We start from the raw sequence: 23,832 nt of genomic DNA, 5'->3' as shown, positions 1-23,832 counted from the left end.
AAAAACGTGACCTGATAGAGCTTGTGACACGGCACATAAGTACCAAACATAGAGGCACAGATGCTACTGGAAGACAGAGAACACCTTTGAATGGTGACATCAACACTGTGAATGCTAACTTGCAACCTAATTACACTCCACCTCCTCATTTCACTACTACCAGCGATGATGGTATCCGCGTGAGGCCCAGTAACATATTACCTTTCGATACCAATAATGGTAGTATTCGGGTGAGAGCAGTGGCCAGTACCAGAGTTAGACCAGATTGCCCACTCTCTCCTGACACTAATGGTTATGATCCAGAAGCAGACTTTGGTATCAGAGTGTTTGCAACAGAAGGACGGGTACACCAACAAGATAGAGCCAGTAGTCTCTCTCCCATCAGTGCAGAGGGTTGTTCTGAGAGTGCCGACGTACGTTGTTCACACTGCCCAAGTGAAGACTGTACAGCATCATGTTGTAGTCTAGATTCTTGTAATAATGGGGCATCTAGTCGGCCTTCTTGTCCCATTAATGCTGATGCATCAAGTAGAGATAGCTTTGAATATATCACCGATAGCCATTTCTCAGATGCTGCTGCCTCTGAGAGATCTGGTGAGCAAGTAGTTAACGGTGCTGGAGGGGAAATGCCAATTATGCATTTTAACTCGCTTGACAGTGTAGGATTGAGTACCTCAGAAGCTGCAGCTGATTCTCTTTCTGGGTCTCAGCAATCAGCCGTACCTCAACACAGTGCAGCATCAGAAGCTTCATTTATAGGCTTTAATTCATCATATGGTTCTGAAGCGGAAGCAACCCCTGTGTTGGATACACATCCATCTGCTCCACCTAATGAAGAGTTTGTGCCCACTAGTGCTACATCATCATCAGCCTCGTCCTCAGCACCGCCTTCATCAGCATCTTCACCCGAACCAAACAAATCTGTAAGTCTGATAATTTATTTGACCAAAAAACTCTAACATACATATGATACAACAAAAAATCTTTACTGTTAAAATAATATTGTCTAAGCCTTCTTCTCCAAGTTAACAAGTACCTCCTCTCTCTGAAGTTGTGGGTTGTTCCATCTATGCTACTGTAACCTTTATTCGTCTTGCTACCCCTTCCCTCTCATGCTGTTTTTCTAATATCTCTTCCCTTTTGTTTCTAATTTTCCTCTTTCCTTGTTGACTCTTCCTCAGTCTTTGGGTGCTTAGTGATCCATGTGGGTTGAGTGCATTTTATGAAGTTTAATAATATTAATCTTCCTCTTCTCCTTACATAGACCCTTTTGGGTTTAGCACTTAATTTTATTAAATTTTATTATATTATTTTATTAATTTTATTATTTTGTTCTTTTCTTCCTCCCCACCTTGTATACTGCTATATTCCCTGACCCCTCTTGTCTTGCTCACTTCCTCCTCCCTCGCTCTCCTGATAAGGTACACTTCTCTCGTCCATGTCTTCTTGCTTGTAGGGAATCCTCTGAGCAGAATTCCTTGAGTGACTTCCAACTGACTGCATCATGACAGGTCTTGTGGCCAGGTTGACAGCACACTCGCCTCATATACTTAGTATATGTGTAGTTCAGTCCCTGGCATGGGTAGAAATGTTGGGCATGTTTCCTTGCACCTGCTATCCCTGTTCATCTAACAGCGAGTAGGTACCTGGGTGTTAGTCGACTGGTGCGGGTCGCATCCTGGGGGAAAAAGAGGGCCCCTATGGAAATAAGACAGTCCCTCCAATGACACACTAACTTCACTGGGTTATCCTGGGTGGCTAACCTTTTCCTGGGTTAAAAATCCAAACAAATCTTATTACAGTCTTAACATGTTTATGCTTTTGCTTAAAAAGACTACACTTTGTTCATGTACAGGTGTTCATGGCTTCATGCAGTAGGTGTACAAGGTACATGGCAGCAGTATTAAGGTCTATAATTATGGTCAACACTTAGTTCTTCATCATAAAAAGCTCCATGTAAACCTGATGAATGATGCCAGCAAGTTGTTTAAAAATGCCTGAGTAAGTGCCTGGGGCACTTTATTGTGGAAATGCATTGGTTCTGGGTCTTTCTTCACTTCATGTATGACTTGTGTATGTTTGAAGTGAATAAGGTCCCAGGATGATATTTCCATAATAAAATTTCCCAAATAAACGTATTTGCTCGTGTATCTTTCAACCACATCGTGAGATGCCTCAATATGCTTGGTGAGCCACACAGATTACTTAAGACAAATTTATATTGTGCATGTGAAGTTACCAATATGAGAGAGACAGGTTTGTGTCTACTAAATTCTGTCTCATATTATCCTGATGCCAGAGGACTTCGAAAAGGACATGCCCATGCACTCTGCCCCAGGCCCAGACTCGTGGAACTCCATGTTCATCAAGAACTGCAAGAAACCCCTATCATGTGCTTTTTAACATCCTATGGAGAGGGAGCATGGACACGGGTCATCCCACAGCTGCTAAAATCAACAGACATAGCCCCACTCCACAAAGGGAGCAGTAAAGTGGTAGCAAGAACTACAGACCGATAGCACTAATAACGTCCCATATCATAAAAATCTTTGAAAGGGTTCTAAGAAGCAAGATCGCCACCCATCTAGATACCCATCAGTTACACAACCCAGGGCAGCATGGGTTTAGACCAGGTTGCTCCTGTCTGTACCAACAACTGGACCACTATGACAAGGTCCTGGATGCTCTAGAATACAAACAAAATGCAGATGTAATGTAAATAGACTTCACAAAAGCCTTTGACAATTGTGACCATAGTGTAATAGCACACAATATGAGTGATAAAGGAATAACAGGAAAAGTTGATAGATGGATCTATGATTTCCTAACAAATAGAACACAAAGAGTAGTAGTAAACAGAGTAAAGTCTGAGGCAGCTATGGTGAAAAGCTCTGTTCCACAAGGCATAGTACTCTCATCTTGTTCCTTATCTTTGCCTGACATAGACAGAGATATAAGCCACAGTGCCGTGTCTTCCTTTGCAGATGACACCTGAATTTGCATGAGTGTCCTCCATTGAAGATACCGTAATACTCCAGGTGGGCATCAACCAACTCTTTAAATGGGCTGCAGAAAACAATATGAAATTCAATGATGAGAAATTTCAATTACTCCGATATGGAAAGCATGATGAAACTAAAACTACATCAGAGTATAAAACAAATTCCAACTACACAGTAGAGTGAAAAACTAAAGTAAAAGACCTGAGAGTGATCATGTCAGAGGATCTCGCCTTCAAAGACCATAACATTGTATCAATCACATTCTAAGCCCATAACCTTGTATCAATCACATTCTAAGGCAGTAACATTGTATCAATCACATCTGCTAGAAAAATGACAGGATGGATAATGAGAACCTTAAAAGCTAAGTTACTTGTTCTATCTAGGCTGGAATATTGCTGCACACTAACAGCACTTTCCAGCAATTTCACCTGCCTTGAAGGCAAGTGAAATTGCTAACCTAGAAAACGTACAGAGAACCTTCACAGCACACACAACTGTTATAAAACACCTCAGTTACCGGGAACATTTGAAGTTCCTCAACCTGTACGCCCTAGAACGCAGGCGGGAGAGATACGTGATTATATACATGGAAAATCCTATAGGGATTAGTACCAAACTTGCACACGAAAGCAAAAGTTTCAGCAGATGATGCAACATCCCCCCAATGAAAAGCAGGGATGCCACTAGCACGATAAGAGACAACACAGTAAGTGTCAAAAGCCCAAGACTGTTCAACTGCCTCCCAGCATACATAATGGGGATTACCAATATACCCGTGGCTATCTTCAAGCAGGCACTTGACAGGCGCCTAAAGTCAGTACCTGATCAGCCGGGTTGTGGCTCTTATGTTGGGTTGCATGCGGCCAACAGTAACAGACTGGTTGATCGGGCACTGATCCACCATGAGGCCTGGTCACAGACTGGGCCGTGGGGGTGTTGACCCCAGGAACCCTTTCCAGGTATACTCCAGGTAATATGAGAATACACATATACATAAAGTACAGTGCCTGCACTCTGAAGGAGGGGTGGATGTACATGTATGTTGCAGTTTTTGAACTGTAATATCTGCACACCTTTGGCAAGACAGTGATGGAGTGAGTGATAATGAAAGTGTTTCTTCTTTCTCAGGTCACCAAGCCTTGGTGGGAAGTGGCCAGTGGGGTGGGGGGGAGGGGGAGGGCTAGGAATTGTATGGCTTGAATATTTATATGAAACATTATTAAAAGTTCACATACCAGAAATCCATAATTCTCAACCCTTTCTTCAGTCTGTGTCCAACATCATACCACTTGGGGACCTGAAATCTGAAGAAGATATAAGTCGCTTAAGTGTGCGGCAGTGCAAAGAACTGCTGGCACTGCATCGTGTCAACTATTCAGGAATGAGGGAAAAGTCTGAGCTTATCAAGAAAATAGAAATTCTCTGGCGTGATTACCAGAACTCTCAGCAAGGTAAGCAATTCCGTTTATTATTGTTAGTTTTTCTGAAACCAGTAACAGTAATGCTTCAGTATAACAGACTAATGGAGGGACTGTTAGTGTCCTTTTCATCAAAATGTTAAAAATTATCGAAAATGAGCACAAATGTACTTTGCTGTGTACCTATTATTATAGAACTGCATACACAATTTAGATATACTGTACTGTAGTGAACATTGGAAAAAAGTTTAGTACAATTTCCCAGCAGATTTTGTTTCAAGTTTATATTGAAGTCCATTAAATAAAGGTATGTATTACTTGTAGGTAGTAGGTTGGTAGACAGCAACCGCCCAGGGAGGTACTACCGTCCTGCCAAGTGAGTGTAAAACGAAAGCCTGTAATTGTTTTACATGATGGTAGGATTGCTGGTGTCTTTTGTCTGTCTCATAAATATGCAAGATTACAGGTAAGTCTTGCTACTTTCTACTTACACTTAGGTCACACTACACATACATGTACAAGCATATATATACACACACCCCTCTGGGTTTTCTTCTATTTTCTTTCTAATTCTTGTTCTTGTTTATTTCCTCTTATCTCCATGGGGAAGTGGAACAGAATTCTTCCTCTGTAAGCCATGCGTGTCGTAAGAGGCGACTAAAATGCCGGGAGCAAGGGGCTAGTAACCCCTTCTCCTGTATATATTACTAAATTTAAAAGGAGAAACTTCAGTTTTTTCTTTTGGGCCACCCCACCTCGGTGGGATACGGCTGGTATGTTGAAAGAAAATTGAAAGAATGTATTACTGTTTTTTTGTGGACCTCTAGCAAGACTTTGAATGAGTGGGTCATCACCCTGCCTTGTTGGGAAATGGCCAGTGAAAAAAAAATTGCCAATTATTTTTTACATATTAAAGCATGATGAATAAATTTACAGTAAGCATCATATAACGTTAGTTATTGTGTAGTAACGATTTACTGGACTTCCGTAGAGAGAAACTAACGTTTGGCCTTCCACAACTATCTGTACAGTACTTCTATAAATAAGATAGTAGAGATGTCATGTTTGAGAGTGATGTTTTGTGTGAATGTTATGAAGAGAAATTCAGAGTATAGGAATTAGAAGATAGTGGGAATTTACCAAAGGTATAATTCAGAGGACTGAAGAGAGGCTGAGGTAATTCAGGCATTTAAGACACGATGAAACAGAATAGGGTGACAAAGGAAATCTGGGAGTGGAAGAAAGGGTTTGAAGAGAGGGGTAAAGGTTTTGGCTAAAGTGTTAAAAATATAAATTGGCTGCAGTTGTTCACTATATAAAAAATTGCGAAGCCATCAGTTGATTTTTTGAAGTTGAAAGAGGATGGGGGGGGCCTCATGCCATGTGGGAATCTTTCCTCAGGAATTTGTTCCAGCAGGGCAAACAGTTAACCAAAATGTTTATGTAGAGGTTGATATGTTTGAAGGGGACATGAGAAGGAAATACATGGAGCTGTGGGCATCCAATGATTGGTTCATTCACCATGATAGTGCCCCTGCTCATGCTGCACTGTCTGTCCAGTGTTTTCTGGCCAAAAACATGGCGGTCATCCCTCACCCTCTTTACTCCCCGGAACTAGCCCCCTAACCTAACCTAACCGCGCGCCGGCACTCCGATCACCCCTTAACATCATTGATAGATTCTTAGAAACTGCGACTTTATGCGAAATGATGTACAAAGGGCCCCACTTTTATGGCGAGTTAGGTTCCAGACTATTGCTGTGAAGCTAAAATTGCCATAGAGCGAATCGACTCCCCCCCCCCCCCCCCCACACTTTTTTTTTTTTAATCTTTAAATATATATAAATGCCTGATAACATGTTTACACTCATATTAAGTTAGCAGTAGAACTAGGCATAAAAACAATAAAAAAAAGTAAAATGCGCATACAGTACACTCATTCCTACTATAGAGTATTTGTAGAGTGAGAGGTTGGGAGTATTTATTGTAGGAAGTAGGGTGTGGTAGCTTGCCTGGCTACCATCCCTCACAATTATGTTTGTTTTACTATGATTGTATATAATTTCTTTATATGATATGCAGCATATTTCTTATATAATTTTGAAAAATTTAGTTATTGCCATCAACATACCTTGTTCACTGAGTTTAATCATTTCTATCTGGACATTTAAAGTAATCTTAGATGTCATCATAAACGAGACACGGAGAAGTAAACAGAGTGAATGGTTGGTGGGTGGTTGGACGAACACAGTTCATATTTTTTTTTTTTTCATAATACATGCATCTGTGAAGCTTTTTTCCCACAATACAAGTAAATGCCTTACACTGTGTAAAAATTGTCTCCACATTGGTGCAGTAGAATAAATAACACAACACTCTCATTCTCAAGCAACACTCCCTTTTTAGAGTGAATGATGCTATGATTGAAGACATGAGAAAGAAATATTTTTCTACAGTTACCCCAGTAATACTATATTGTAGACAGTTTATCTGGTATTAGCCAAACGAAAATTAAATTCTTGGCCACTCGTACAAGCCGCCCGGCTACCACATCTCATATTTGTTAGTCTGTGACATGTAGCGTGTTTCTTGTATAATTTTGAAAACAGTATCATGGATGGATTAATGAAAATGTCTATGATAACGTAATACGTATACGACATTTAAAGTGCCTCAGAGCTATTATTATTTTTATTGCATCAACGTGAGACACTCTTAGTGATTTTAATGTGTACATGCATGTCAGCACAGCGTTAATTTATTTGGTACACATAAAGTACACATAAGCGTGCATGAGCGTGTTAGGAGTGAATGGAGATGAATGGTGTTTGGGACCTGATGAGTTGTTGGAGTATGAGCAGAGTAATATTTTGTGTCCTGGAAATGGGAAGTACAATGCCTGCACTTTATAGGAGGGGTTCGGGATATTGGCAGTTGAGAAGGACTTCTAAACTGTTGTATCTGAGCACCTCTGCAAAGACAATGATTGTGTGAGTGATGGTGAAAGTGTTGAATGTTGAAAGTTTTTTTTTTCTTTTTGGGTCACCCTCCCTTGGTGGGAAATGGCCGACATGTAAAAAGAAAAATACACAAAATGTGTAATAACTTTAAAAAACTTGAGATTTTGGGAAGTTTCCAGACATAATAGACGGAGAGGTCATGGACGATGTAAACGGAGTGTCACATGAACATGTAATAGTGAATCAGGGAGTTTTTTTTATAATTATTATTATCATCATCACACTGGCCGATTCCCACCAAGGCAGGGTGGCCCGAAAAAGAAAAACTTTCACCATCATTCACTCCATCACTGTCTTGCCAGAAGGGTGCTTTACACTACAGTTTTTAAACTGCAACATTAACACCCCTCCTTCAGAGTGCAGGCACTGTACTTCCCATCTCCAGGACTCAAGTCCGGCCTCCCGGTTTCCCTGAACCCCTTCATAAATGTTACTTTGCTCACACTCCAACAGCACGTCAAGTATTAAAAACCATTTGTCTCCATTCACTCCTATCAAACACGCTCACGCATGCCTGCTGGAAATCCAAGCCCCTCGCACACAAAACCTCCTTTACCCCCTCCCTCCAACCTTTCCTAGGCCGACCCCTACCCCGCCTTCCTTCCACTACAGACTGATACACTCTTGAAGTCACTCTGTTTTGCTCCATTCTCTCTACATGTCCGAACCACCTCAACAACCCTTCCTCAGCCCTCTGAACAACAGAGTTGTATAAACAAATTATTGGTTGTAATTTGAAATGTTCATATTAGTGAATCACTGTGAAGCAGAGCCCTTCTGTATAACGAAACCAATTTTACCATAGGCTAATTGATATAAACATCAATGGTGCACAGTGCACCATTAGCACTTATTGCAACATGAAAATGAAAATGTTCATTTCCTTGCAAAGCTTACAATGTGTGGTTTACATATAAAATATTAATTACAAAGACAGCCACTAGCATGCCTAGGCATTTTGGGCAGACTGATCCTAATTCTTACTCTATATTTACACAGGTTATGGAGCAGTACATTTTGATATACATTATTGCATACCGATAAAAGTTAAGTAATCAAAGTGGTTAACATTAATTAGAATGATAATAGTGAGGTAGTACAAAACATATAACAATATTACAAAGGTAAATTTAGTAATGGGAATGGTTTTACCTTGGCATGATACACTTGCTTCTACGAAAGCTCCTATATCAGGCAAACTAAAACTAACTAAAGATTTATTAGGCAAATGCTAAATTAGGAATTTTATGTTTACAGTCATTTGGGTGAGTGTAAGTGTAATATAGGGGGAATTATAGATAATGAGAGTAAGTATTTTGTTTTGGACGTGTTAATGATACAAAAAAGAGAATAGGTGGTTTTTGACATTGATGATGTGGTGTGTTAGGGAGATCAGATGTGTTTTAATGGTAGTTTTGAAAATGGTGGTCGAGTCTGCAGTTCAAGAGTTTTCGGGCAGGGAGTTCCAAATTTTAGGCCCTTTTTTGTGCATTGAGTTTTTGTAGAGATTTAGCTAGACACGAGAAATGTCATGAAGATTTTTGTCTGGTACTGTGTCTAAATCAAGGAATATGTGTTTCGAAAGTGAAAATTGCAAGGATCACCACCTACCACCAGGCAATTAAACTACTGTACGAATATGCAAACTCCACACACACAGCTGGGAATTAAGTTTTCCTCATCAACATTATAATGAAACGACATTAAATGAGGACTTGCTGTACTTTGAGGGAGACGACTTTAACTAGGTGATTAGGTAAACCTATACGTCTTTCTTTCAACACACCGGCCGTATCCCACCGAGGCGGGGTGGCCCAAAAGGAAAAACGAAAGTTTCTCCTTTTACATTAAGTAATATATACAGGAGAAGGGGTTACTAGCCCCTTGCTCCCGGTATTTTAGTCGCCTCTTACAACACGCATGGCTTACGGAGGAAGAATTCTGTTCCACTTCCCCATGGAGGTAAGAGGAAATAAACAAGAACTAGGAAGAAAATAGAAGAAAACCCAGAGGGATGTTTGTATATATATGCTTGTACATGTATGTGTAGTGTGACCTAAGTATAAGTAGAAGTAGCAAGACGTACCTGAAATCTTGCATGTTTATGAGACACAAAAAACACAAGCAATCCTACCATCATGTAAAACAATTACAGGCTTTCGTTGTACACTCACTTGGCCGGACGGTAGTACTTCCCTGGGTGGTTGCTGTTTACCAACCTACTACCTAGGGAAACATACATACATACTGTATATATATATATATATTTTTTTTTTCTTAAATCAAAATATAGGGAAGTACCACCACTATGGCTGGAATGGGGACCTTCATCCTCAGAGAAGACAATAAACATACCTCAGGGAAAACTCAAGGTTCTCCCCAGAGCTGTTTGAATATTTTCTTCTCCTACCACATGTAGGTAGTAGGTTGGTAGACAGCAACCACCCAGGGAAGTACTACCGTCCTGCCAGATGACTGTGAAACAGAAACCTGTAACTGTTTTGCATGATGGTAGGATTGCTGTTTTCTTTTTCTGTCTCATAAACACTCTAAATAACAGGGATATCTTGCTACTCCTACTTACACTTTAGTCACACTTCACAGACACACACATACATATATATATACATACATCTAGGTTTTTCTCCTTTTTCTAAATAGCTCTTGTTCTTCTTTATTTCTTCTATTGTCCATGGGGAAGTGGAAAAGAATCTTTCCTCCGTAAGCCATGCGTGTCGTATGAGGCGACTAAAATGCCGGGAGCAATGGGCTAGTAACCCCTTCTCCTGTAGACATTTACTAAAAAAGAGAAGAAGAAAAACTTTATAAAACTGGGATGCTTAAATGTGCGTGGATGTAGTGCGGATGACAAGAAACAGATGATTGCTGATGTTATGAATGAAAAGAAGTTGGATGTCCTGGCCCTAAGCGAAACAAAGCTGAAGGGGGTAGGGGAGTTTCAGTGGGGGGAAATAAATGGGATTAAATCTGGAGTATCTGAGAGAGTTAGAGCAAAGGAAGGGGTAGCAGTAATGTTGAATGATCAGTTATGGAAGGAGAAAAGAGAATATGAATGTGTAAATTCAAGAATTATGTGTATTAAAGTAAAGGTTGGATGCGAGAAGTGGGTCATAATAAGCGTGTATGCACCTGGAGAAGAGAGGAATGCAGAGGAGAGAGAGAGATTTTGGGAGATGTTAAGTGAATGTATAGGAGTCTTTGAACCAAGTGAGAGAGTAATTGTGGTAGGGGACCTGAATGCTAAAGTAGGAGAAACTTTTAGAGAGGGTGTGGTAGGTAAGTTTGGGGTGCCAGGTGTAAATGATAATGGGTAATACATATTTTAAGAAAAAGAGGATAAATAAGTATACAAGATATGATGTAGGACGAAATGACAGTAGTTTGTTGGATTATGTATTGGTAGATAAAAGACTGTTGAGTAGACTTCAGGATGTACATGTTTATAGAGGGGCCACAGATATATCAGATCACTTTCTAGTTGTAGCTACACTGAGAGTAAAAGGTAGATGGGATACAAGGAGAATAGAAGTATCAGGGAAGAGAGAGGTGAAGGTTTATAAACTAAAAGAGGAGGCAGTTAGGGTAAGATATAAACAGCTATTGGAGGATAGATGGGCTAATGAGAGCATAGGCAATGGGGTCGAAGAGGTATGGGGTAGGTTTAAAAATGTAGTGTTAGTGTTCAGCAGAAGTTTGTGGTTACAGGAAAGTGGGTGCGGGAGGGAAGAGGAGCGATTGGTGGAATGATGATGTAAAGAGAGTAGTAAGGGAGAAAAAGTTAGCATATGAGAAGTTTTTACAAAGTAGAAGTGATGCAAGGAGGGAAGAGTATATGGAGAAAAAGAGAGAGGTTAAGAGAGTGGTGAAGCAATGTAAAAAGAGAGCAAATGAGAGAGTGGGTGAGATGTTATCAACAAATTTTGTTGAAAATAAGAAAAAGTTTTGGAGTGAGATTAACAAGTTAAGAAAGCCTAGAGAACAAATGGATTTGTCAGTTAAAAATAGGAGAGGAGAGTTATTAAATGGAGAGTTAGAGGTATTGGGAAGATGGAGGGAATATTTTGAGGAATTGTTAAATGTTGATGAAGATAGGGAAGCTGTGATTTCGTGTATAGGACAAGGAGGAATAACATCTTGTAGGATTGAGGAAGAGCCAGTTGTGAGTGTGGGGGAAGTTCGTGAGGCAGTAGGTAAAATGAAAGGGGGTAAGGCAGCCGGGATTGATGGGATAAAGATAGAAATGTTAAAAGCAGGTGGGGATATAGTTTTGGAGTGGTTGGTGCAATTATTTAATAAATGTATGGAAGAGGGTAAGGTACCTAGGGATTGGCAGAGAGCATGCATAGTTCCTTTGTATAAAGGCAAAGGGGATAAAAGAGAGTGCAAAAATTATAGGGGGATAAGTCTGCTGAGTATACCTGGCAAAGTGTATGGTAGAGTTATTATTGAAAGAATTAAGAGTAAGACGGAGAATAGGATAGCAGATGAACAAGGAGGCTTTACTAAAGGTAGGGGGTGTGTGGACCAGGTGTTTACAGTGAAACATATAAGTGAACAGTATTTAGATAAGGCTAAAGAGGTCTTTGTGGCATTTATGGATTTGGAAAAGGCGTATGACAGGGTGGATAGGGGGGCAATGTGGCAGATGTTGCAAGTGTATGGTGTAGGAGGTAGGTTACTGAAAGCAGTGAAGAGTTTTTACGAGGATAGTGAGGCTCAAGTTAGAGTATGTAGGAAAGAGGGAAATTTTTTCCCAGTAAAAGTAGGCCTTAGACAAGGATGTGTGATGTCACCGTGGTTGTTTAATATATTTATAGATGGGGTTGTAAGAGAAGTAAATGCGAGGGTCTTGGCAAGAGGCGTGGAGTTAAAAGATAAAGAATCACACACAAAGTGGGAGTTGTCACAGCTGCTCTTTGCTGATGACACTGTGCTCTTGGGAGATTCTGAAGAGAAGGTGCAGAGATTGGTGGATGAATTTGGTAGGGTGTGCAAAAGAAGAAAATTAAAGGTGAATACAGGAAAGAGTAAGGTTATGAGGATAACAAAAAGATTAGGTGATGAAAGATTGAATATCAGATTGGAGGGAGAGAGTATGGAGGAGGTGAATGTATTCAGATATTTGGGAGTGGACGTGTCAGCAGATGGGTCTATGAAAGATGAGGTGAATCATAGAATTGATGAGGGGAAAAGGGTGAGTGGTGCACTTAGGAGTCTGTGGTGACAAAGAACTTTGTCCTTGGAGGCAAAGAGGGGAATGTATGAGAGCATAGTTTTACCAACGCTCTTATATGGGTGTGAGGCATGGGTGATGAATGTTGCAGCGAGGAGAAGGCTGGAGGCAGTGGAGATGTCATGTCTGAGAGCAATGTGTGGTGTGAATATAATGCAGAGAATTCGTAGTTTGGAAGTTAGGAGGAGGTGCGGGATTACCAAAACTGTTGTCCAGAGGGCTGAGGAAGGGTTGTTGAGGTGGTTCGGACATGTGGAGAGAATGGAGCGAAACAGAATGACTTCAAGAGTGTATCAGTCTGTAGTGGAAGGAAGGCGGGGTAGGGGTCGGCGTAGGAAAGGTTGGAGGGAGGGGGTAAAGGAGGTTTTGTGTGCGAGGGGCTTGGACTTCCAGCAGGCATGCGTGAGCGTGTTTGATAGGAGTGAATGGAGACAAATGGTTTTTAATACTTGACAAGCTCTTGGAGTGTGAGCAAAGCAACATTTATGAAGGGATTCAGGGAAACCGGCAGGCCGGACTTGAGTCCTGGAGATGGGAAGTACAGTGCCTGCACTCTGAAGGAGGGGTGTTAATGTTGCAGTTTAAAAACTGTAGTGTAAAGCACCCTTCTGGCAAGACAGTGATGGAGTGAATGATGATGAAAGTTTTTCTTTTTCGGGCCACCCTGCCTTGGTGGGAATTGGCCAGTGTGATAATAATAATAATAATAATAAAATATATATATTTTTTTTTTCCAACAAGTCGGCCGTCTCCCACCGAGGCAGGGTGACCCAAAAAAGAAAGAAAATCCCAAAAAAGAAAATACTTTCATCATCATTCAACACTTTCACCACACTCACACATTATCACTGCTTTTGCAGAGGTGCTCAGGATACAACAGTTTAGAAGCATATACGTATAAAGATACACAACATATCCCTCCAAACTGCCAATATCCCAAACCCCTCCTTTAAAGTGCAGGCATTGTACTTCCCATTTCCAGGACTCAAGTCCGACTATATGAAAATAACCGGTTTCCCTGAATCCCTTCACTAAATATTACCCTGCTCACACTCAAACAGATCGTCAGGTCCCAAGTATCATTCGTCTCCATTCACTCCTATCTAACACGCTCATGCACGCTTGCTGGAAGTCCAAGCCCCTTGCCCACAAAACCTCCTTTACCCCCTCTTTCCAACCCTTTCGAGGACGACCTCTACCCCTCCTTCCTTCTCCTATAGATTTATATGCTTTCCATGTCATTCTACTTTGATCCATTCTCTCTAAATGACCAAACCACCTCAACAACCCCTCTTCTGCCCTCTGACTAATGCTTTTATTAACTCCACACCTTCTCCTAATTTCCACACTCCGAATTTTCTGCATAATATTTACACCACACACATTGCCCTTAGACAGGACATCTCCACTGCCTCCAACCGTCTCCTCGCTGCTGCATTTACCACCCAAGCCTCACATCCATATAAGAGTGTTGGTACTACTATACTTTCATACATTCCCTTCTTTGCCTCCATAGATAACGTTTTTTGACTCCACATATACCTCAACGCACCACTCACCTTTTTTCCCTCATCAATTCTATGATTAACCTCATCCTTCATAAACCCATATATATATATATTTATATATATATAATATATATATATATATTATATATATATATATATATATATATATATATATATATATTATATATATATATTATATATATATTATATATATATATTATATATATATTATATATATATTATATATATATATTATATATATATTATATATATATATATATATATATATATATATATATATATATATATATATATATATATATATATATATATATATATATATATATATATATATTTTATTATTTATTTCTTTTTATTATCACACTGGCCGATTCCCACCAAGGCAGGGTGGCCCGAAAAAGAAAAACTTTCACCATCATTCACTCCATCACTGTCTTGCCAGAAGGGTGCTTTACACTACAGTTTTTAAACTGCAACATTAACACCCCTCCTTCAGAGTGCAGGCACTGTACTTCCCATCTCCAGGACTCAAGTCCGGCCTGCCGGTTTCCCTGAATCCCTTCATAAATATTACTTTGCTCACACTCCAACAGCACGTCGAGTATTAAAAACCATTTGTCTCCATTCACTCCTATCAAACACGCTCACGCATGCCTGCTGGAAGTCCAAGCCCCTCGCACACAAAACCTCCTTTACCCCCTCCCTCCAACCCTTCCTAGGCCGACCCCTACCCCGCCTTCCTTCCACTACAGACTGATACACTCTTGAAGTCATTCTGTTTCACTCCATTCTCTCTACATGTCCGAACCACCTCAACAACCCTTCCTCAGCCCTCTGGACAACAGTTTTGGTAATCCCGCACCTCCTCCTAACTTCCAAACTACGAATTCTCTGCATTATATTCACACCACACATTGCCCTCAGACATGACATCTCCACTGCCTCCAGCCTTCTCCTCGTTGCAACATTCATCACCCACGCTTCACACCCATATAAGAGCGTTGGTAAAACTATACTCTCATACATTCCCCTCTTTGCCTCCAAGGACAAAGTTCTTTGTCTCCACAGACTCCTAAGTGCACCACTCACTCTTTTTCCCTCATCAATTCTATGATTCACCTCATCTTTCATAGACCCATCCGCTGACACGTCCACTCCCAAATATCTGAATACATTCACCTCCTCCATACTCTCTCCCTCCAATCTGATATTCAATCTTTCATCACCTAATCTTTTTGTTATCCTCATAACCTTACTCTTTCCTGTATTCACCTTTAATTTTCTTCTTTTGCACACCCTACCAAATTCATCCACCAATCTCTGCAGCTTCTCTTCAGAATCTCCCAAGAGCACAGTGTCATCAGCAAAGAGCAGCTGTGACAACTCCCACTTTGTGTGTGATTCTTTATCTTTTAACTCCACGCCTCTTGCCAAGACCCTCGCATTTACTTCTCTTACAACCCCATCTATAAATATATTAAACAACCACGGTGACATCACACATCCTTGTCTAAGGCCTACTTTTACTGGGAAAAAATTTCCCTCTTTCCTACATACTCTAACTTGAGCCTCACTATCCTCGTAAAAACTCTTCACTGCTTTCAGTAACCTACCTCCTACACCATACACTTGCAACATCTGCCACATTGCCCCCCTATCCACCCTGTCATACGCCTTTTCCAAATCCATAAATGCCACAAAGACCTCTTTAGCCTTATCTAAATACTGTTCACTTATATGTTTCACTGTAAACACCTGGTCCACACACCCCCTACCTTTCCTAAAGCCTCCTTGTTCATCTGCTATCCTATTCTCCGTCTTACTCTTAATTCTTTCAATTATAACTCTACCATACACTTTACCAGGTACACTCAACAGACTTATCCCCCTATAATTTTTGCACTCTCTTTTATCCCCTTTGCCTTTATACAAAGGAACTATGCATGCTCTCTGCCAATCCCTAGGTACCTTACCCTCTTCCATACATTTATTAAATAATTGCACCAACCACTCCAAAACTATATCCCCACCTGCTTTTAACATTTCTATCTTTATCCCATCAATCCCGGCTGCCTTACCCCCTTTCATTTTACCTACTGCCTCACGAACTTCCCCCACACTCACAACTGGCTCTTCCTCACTCCTACAAGATGTTATTCCTCCTTGCCCTATACACGAAATCACAGCTTCCCTATCTTCATCAACATTTAACAATTCCTCAAAATATTCCCTCCATCTTCCCAATACCTCTAACTCTCCATTTAATAACTCTCCTCTCCTATTTTTAACTGACAAATCCATTTGTTCTCTAGGCTTTCTTAACTTGTTAATCTCACTCCAAAACTTTTTCTTATTTTCAACAAAATTTGTTGATAACATCTCGCCCACACTCTCATTTGCTCTCTTTTTACATTGCTTCACCACTCTCTTAACCTCTCTCTTTTTCTCCATATACTCTTCCCTCCTTGCATCACTTCTACTTTGTAAAAACTTCTCATATGCTAACTTTTTCTCCCTTACTACTCTCTTTACATCATCATTCCACCAATCGCTCCTCTTCCCTCCTGCACCCACTTTCCTGTAACCACAAACTTCTGCTGAACACTCTAACACTACATTTTTAAACCTACCCCATACCTCTTCGACCCCATTGCCTATGCTCTCATTAGCCCATCTATCCTCCAATAGCTGTTTATATCTTACCCTAACTGCCTCCTCTTTTAGTTTATAAACCTTCACCTCTCTCTTCCCTGATGCTTCTATTCTCCTTGTATCCCATCTAGCTTTTACTCTCAGTGTAGCTACAACTAGAAAGTGATCTGATATATCTGTGGCCCCTCTATAAACATGTACATCCTGAAGTCTACTCAACAGTCTTTTATCTACCAATACATAATCCAACAAACTACTGTCATTTCGCCCTACATCATATCGTGTATACTTATTTATCCTCTTTTTCTTAAAATATGTATTACCTATAACTAAACCCCTTTCTATACAAAGTTCAATCAAAGGGCTCCCATTATCATTTACACCTGGCACCCCAAACTTACCTACCACACCCTCTCTAAAAGTTTCTCCTACTTTAGCATTCAGGTCCCCTACCACAATTACTCTCTCACTTGGTTCAAAGGCTCCTATACATTCACTTAACATCTCCCAAAATCTCTCTCTCTCCTCTGCATTCCTCTCTTCTCCAGGTGCATACACGCTTATTATGACCCACTTCTCGCATCCAACCTTTACTTTAATCCACATAATTCTTGAATTTACACATTCATATTCTCTTTTCTCCTTCCATAACTGATCATTTAACATTACTGCTACCCCTTCCTTTGCTCTAACTCTCTCAGATACTCCAGATTTAATCCCATTTATTTCCCCCCACTGAAACTCTCCTACCCCCTTCAGCTTTGTTTTGCTTAGAGCCAGGACATCCAACTTCTTTTCATTCATAACATCAGCAATCATCTGTTTCTTGTCATCCGCACTACATCCACGCACATTTAAGCATCCCAGTTTTATAAAGTTTTTCTTCTCTTTTTTAGTAAATGTATACAGGAGAAGGGGTTACTAGCCCATTGCTCCCGGCATTTTAGTCGCCTCATACGACACGCATGGCTTACGGAGGAAAGATTCTTTTCCACTTCCCCATGGACAATAGAAGAAATAAAAAAGAACAAGAGCTATTTAGAAAAAGGAGAAAAACCTAGATCTTTCTTTCAACACACTGGCCGTATCCCACCGAGGCAGGGTGGCCCAAAAGGAAAAACGAAAGTTTCTCCTTTTACATTTAGTAATATATACAGGAGAAGAGGTTACTAGCCCCTTGCTCCCGGCATTTTAGTCGCCTCTTACAACACGCATGGCTTACGGAGGAAGAATTCTGTTCCACTTCCCCATGGAGATAAGAGGAAATAAACAAGAATAAGAACTAGAAAGAAAATAGAAGAAAACCCAGAGGGGTGTGTATATATGTGCTTATACATGTATGTGTAGTGTGACCTAAGTGTAAGTAGGAGTAGCAAGATATCCCTGTTATCTAGCGTGTTTATGAGACAGAAAAAGAAACCAGCAATCCTACCATCATGCAAAACAGTTACAGGTTTTTGTTTCACAGTCATCTGGCAGGACGGTAGTACTTCCCTGGGTGGTTGCTGTCTACCAACCTCTACCTCTACCTCTCCATGCATTCACTCAACATTTCCCAAAATCTCTCTCACTACACTTCTCTCTTCTCCAGGTTCATATATGCTTACTATAACCCACTTTTCACATCCAACCTTTATTTTACTCCACATAATCCTTTATAGTTCCTCTTTCCTGCCATAACTTATCCTTCAACATTATTGCTTCTCCTCCTTTAGCTCTAACTCTATTTGAAACCCCTGACCTAATCCCATTTATTCCTCTCCATTGAAACTCTCCCTCCCCCTTCAGCTTTGTTTCACTTAAAGCCAGGACATCCAGCTTCTTCTCATTCATAACATCCACAATCTTCTCTTTCTTATCATTTGCACAACATCCACGCACATTCAGACTTTCCACTTGACAGTTTTCTTCTTATTCTTTTTACTAATTATCACAGGAAAGGGGGTTACTAGCCCATTGTTCCCGGCATTTTAGTTGACTTTTACAACACGCATGGCTTACGGAGGAAAGATTCTTATTCCACTTCCCCATGGATATAAAAGTAAAAGTAATAAGACCAAGAACTATTAAGATAAAATTAAAGAAAACTCAGATGAGTGTGTATAAATAAACATGTACATGTATGTGTAGTGTGACCTAAGTGTAAGTAGAAGTAGCAAGACGTACCTGTAATCTTGCATATTTATGAGACAGACAAAAGACACCAGCAATCCTACCATCATGTGAAACAATTACAGGCTTTAGTTTCACACTCACCTGGCAGGACAGTAGTACATCCCCTGGGTGGTTGCTGTCTACCAACCTACTACCTATATATGTATGTATGTAATTTTTTTTTTTTTTTTTTGTCGGCCCAGGAACTTTTTGATAGCACCTGATATGGTAATGCACAGACTATACAATAATCCATAGGCATTCTACATATGTAACTTCTTTCAGATATTGAGGCTGTACCTGAGGAGATGGTGTGCAAAATCTGCATGGATAGTATAATTGATTGTGTTCTACTAGAATGTGGACATATGGTAGCTTGTACCCAGTGTGGGAAACAGATGTCAGAGTGCCCTGTTTGTCGCCAGTACGTTGTTCGTGTTGTTCGCACTTTCAGGGCCTAAAGAACTGATATTCACTATTGGACCTTTCACTTTGGCCTTAGTATTTTAATTGATAAGTATTAATATTCTTTGGGGACTCCAAATAAATTCTGTGTTTTTTTAGTTGTGGGGATATGAAATAAAGGTAATTTTTATTGAATTTTGCACACTTGATGTTTCCTGATGTGTTATGATGCATATATAGTAATTGCTGTAGAAATGAAAGGATGAATGAGCTTGGAAATGGGACATCATAAAGAATACAGATTTAGGTAATAGGTTGTGGATTTGGTGTAGTAATTATGGTCGCATGGAAAAGGATTAGTTTGTATTTAGTAAATATAAATTCTGTTTATTTTAATCTGTAAATTTAGTAAAAAACAAAAAGATTGAAAAATGTAAAAATCCTAACTGAATAAGATGGATGTAAATGGTATTGGTGATGCTGACAGACTAAAATGCTGTGCACACATTTATTCATAAATGTCCTGAACTGTACGCAAGTGTCCTTTTCCAGTGAATTTGGAGTTTTCAAAGGGGGATAATTACTTATGATGAATTCTTTATATATTTTAAAACCAGATATGTAAGTACATACTTTTTGTCATTAACATCTTAAGAACTAGCTGTGCATGCTTGAATTTCTCAAGTTTCTTGAAAAATAATTAAAATGTCACTTTATCAATAGGTACAGTACTAAAAATTGTCAGTTTATGTAAATACCTTCTGACAAACATTGTTTATTGTAAACATTTACTGTTTCTCATTGGTATGTAATGTTTTACCAAATTGTTCAGTTATGACCAAGTGCAGAGGAACTAAGTGTGATTTGTAAGTAAAATGTTGTGATCAGACATTCTCAGTGCCAGTTAAGTGTGGTAATGTATGTGAATGGTATATAATACCCGTAAGTTGCAGAATTAGGCACATGCAACATGTGGGTGTGTGTATTTGTAGAAGTTTCACCATCCAGTGGCTTTAATCAATACAATACAGTGACATAATGTGAAGAAAGTAGAACTGTATAGAAAAGATTAGGTAATCAGTCCCTCAAGACTGTGGTGCTCTTCAGTTCAAAGGTTGAGGGACTGATTACCTCATCTTTTGTATATAGTTCTACTTTCTTCAGATTATATCCTTGTATTGATAAAACCACTGGATGGCAAAACTTCTATAAATAAAGATACCCAAATGTTATACATGTCAAATTCTTCAGTGTGGTAGTACATTTTCCTCTCATTGCACCTACTAATTCACTTGGTCAATTGATGTTTAACACCTTACATTCAGCAATTTTTAAACTTGCATTAGCTGTTTCAAGACTACTATAAAATCTTCAACCTTTATCAATTACTGTGCAGCCAGATTTTGTAAGACCTTTTTTTTTTTCCAGATGTTTACTTCAGATATACAGCATTAATATAATACTCAAGCTCATTGAGAACTTGATTGTCAGTTTTCATATTTTGCTCAGTCAGCATTCTTCATCTTGCTTTAGTTTCTGAAAATATTTTAATTGTAATGTATTATTTCTCTGTAATGAAATTGTGTGGAATACTAGTGCATATATAAAACTTCTGAGACTTTATTTTTCCAAAGTGAGGTTGCAACTTGCCTACTTAAGTTTGAAATGTTTTGTTTTATTCTGGCCCTGATAAACAGGGGATGGTATTCACTCTGAAGGCATAAATTGCCAATTTCTGTAAATTTTTAATTTGTTTGAATTGTTCAGACTAACCTGCGCACATAAAAAAAAAGAGCTAGTACTTTGTGGTTTATGAAGTTTTAACTGAATTTTGTATAGATGAATGATTGATACAAAGAGTTTATACCTCAGTTTAGCATGTGTAGTAATCTTTGTTTGGACTTGAGAGGTTTATTGTTGAGTTGATTGATTAATGCATTCGCTTTAGTGTTGCAACACTAGGGAAGACTTACTTTTATTAAAAAATACAAGTGTAAGTGGTATAATATATTAAAGAACATCATCCAATGTGGCAGTTAGTTGTTTATTGATAAGTGAGCTACAGAAAGTACTCTATATATACAGCATTTTCCAGCCTTCTAACCCCCCCCCCCCCAAAAAAAAATACTTTTGATTTTGAAATGAAGCTAATTTGGCTTGCAGGAAATGTCTTTTGTTTTACTTTGTACTACAATATTGTGCATGTCGTATTTAACATTTCTGGAAAAGTGCAGTGAAGAATTTTCAAATACACAGTTAATTTTCTTTTTCATGTTTCTCTGTGACTATGTAAACTTGGAAGTTGATAACTTTTACCACACAAGTCCCTCCCATAATGTGTATATAGTCTGAATAATAAACATTACATGCATATTTTGACCATAATTTAGTTTCTCCTTGGGTATACTGTGATTGGATAATACCATAATTATTCAGTTTTACAACAAAATTGTATTAAAATTCATCTTTTAAACACACCATTTTTTTTTTCTTTTAATGTTTGGAAAATGCTCATTTATTAAATTGTCCTACCAGAAGTGCTGAGGCAATACTCTGACCTGCAGAATCCTTGCACTCTGAGAGTGTACGTACTGTGCTTCCCACCTCCAGGAACTGGCTGATCAGATTGTCCTGAAACCCTTCATAAATATTGCAGATATTTTGTACAAGAAAGTTTTGGCTTTGAGCCATCTTTGTTGTGGGATATATCTTGCCATTGCTTTCCCTCCAAACCAATTCAATGTGCTCATAGACCTACTTTTACCTCAGTTTCAAATACCCTCCTGCAGCTTGCCTGCCTCCTTTTTCTCGGTCCTTAATCCCTACCATCCAGCTCACCCAGCACTTTCCTGCCACTTCTAGGAGGTTAGTGGCAGAGGTTCTCAAGCCCATGCTTCTTCCCACTCCTCAAGTATCCCAGGTCTTTTACAGTCCACTCTAATGATTACATTGAAATCTTGATCCTTCCAGTGTCCCTTATATCTTGCTTTATCCTTCAGTGCTTTTCTAAAACCAATCCTCCTTCCTTCCCTTTCCCTACCTAAATGAAGGGGCAAGGAAAGAGGTTACACCCATTTCACTCCCCATGTCAATTTCTATACAATTTTTATTCCTTTGCAAAAGTTACAATGTGTGATTTACATGTTATAAAATGTTAAGTACAAAGAAAGCCAGTAACATGCCTGAGCATTTTGGGCAGAGTAATCCTAATGTTTATGCACTACTTATAACCAGACATAGGTTATAGGGTGATAAATTTTTATTATTCATTATTTTACCTTATTACTAAAGTGAGGTAGACAAAAACAACGAACAAGACTCCAGGTCTCCTCTAAGACAGCGATTCCTCCAAAGATTTTGAGTAAAAGTTCACACACTCAAATGCATTAAACCCTGTTATGATGCCAGACAGTGATTATGTATGAGTGATGGTGAAAGTGTTGAATGATAATGAAAGTTTTTTCTTTTCTTTTTGGGTCCCCCTGCCTTGGTGGGAAATGGCCAACATGTTACAAAAAAAAAAAAAAGTTGGTTAACAAGTTTGGTAGGGTATGTAAAGGAAGGAAATTAAAAGTGAATATAGGAAAGAGTAAGGTGATGAGGATAAAAAAATAAGGTAATGGAAGATTGGATATCAGATTGAAGGGAGAAAGTATGGAGGAGGTGAATGTATTCAGATATTTGGGAGTGGATGTGTCAGTAGATGGGTCTATGAAAGATGAGGTGAATCATAGAATTGATGAGGGGGAAAAGGCGAGTAGTGCACTGAAGAGTCTGTAGAGACAACGTTATCCATGAAAGCAAAGAGGGGAATGTATGAGGGTATAGTTATACCATCGCTCTTGTATGGGTGGTGAATGTTGCAACAAGAAGGCTGGAGACAGTGGAGATGTCATGTCTGAGGGCAATGTGTGGTGTGAATATACAGTAATGTAGAGAATCTGAAGTTGGGAGATTAGAAGGTGCGGGATTACCATAACTATTACCCAGAGGGCTGAAGAGAGGTTATTGAGATGGTTTGGGCATGTACAGAGGATAGAATGACATAGAATGACTTAGTGTATAAATCTGTAGTGGAGGGAAGGTGAGGTAGGGGTCAGCCTAAGAAAAGTTGGAGGGAGGGGGTAAAGGAGGTTTTGTGTGCGAGGGGCTTGGACTTCCAGCAAGCGTGCATGAGCATGTTAGATAGGAGCGAATGGAGACAAATGGTTTTTAGGACTTGACGTGCTGTTGGAGTGTAGGCAAGGTAACATTTATGAAGGGATTCAGGGAAACCAGCAAGTTGGACTTGATTCCTGGAGATGGGAAGTACAGTGCCGACACTCTGGAGGAGGGGTGTTTTTGTTGTAGTTTTATAACTGTAGTGTCAGCATGCCTCTGGCAAGACAGTGATGGA

General features: G+C 39.5%; 1 protein-coding gene across 1 annotated transcript; it reads left to right on the top strand.

Annotated features, from left to right (window-relative positions):
- LOC128699898 (uncharacterized) lies at positions 1-21,809 on the top strand (the record flags this gene model as incomplete). The annotated part of the gene is given in 3 exon segments (XM_070102257.1): positions 1-923; positions 4,273-4,456; positions 19,317-21,809. Coding segments are annotated over 3 exon segments (1,283 nt in total), but the record flags the coding sequence as incomplete, so codon positions are not given.
- Between the last annotated feature and the right edge of the window lie 2,023 nt (positions 21,810-23,832).

The sequence above is a fragment of the Cherax quadricarinatus genome, chromosome 81 (assembly GCF_038502225.1).
Source record: "Cherax quadricarinatus isolate ZL_2023a chromosome 81, ASM3850222v1, whole genome shotgun sequence".
NCBI lineage: Eukaryota > Metazoa > Arthropoda > Malacostraca > Decapoda > Parastacidae > Cherax > Cherax quadricarinatus.
Note: the sequence above shows the minus strand (reverse complement) of the source record. Positions and strands in the feature narration are given on the sequence as shown.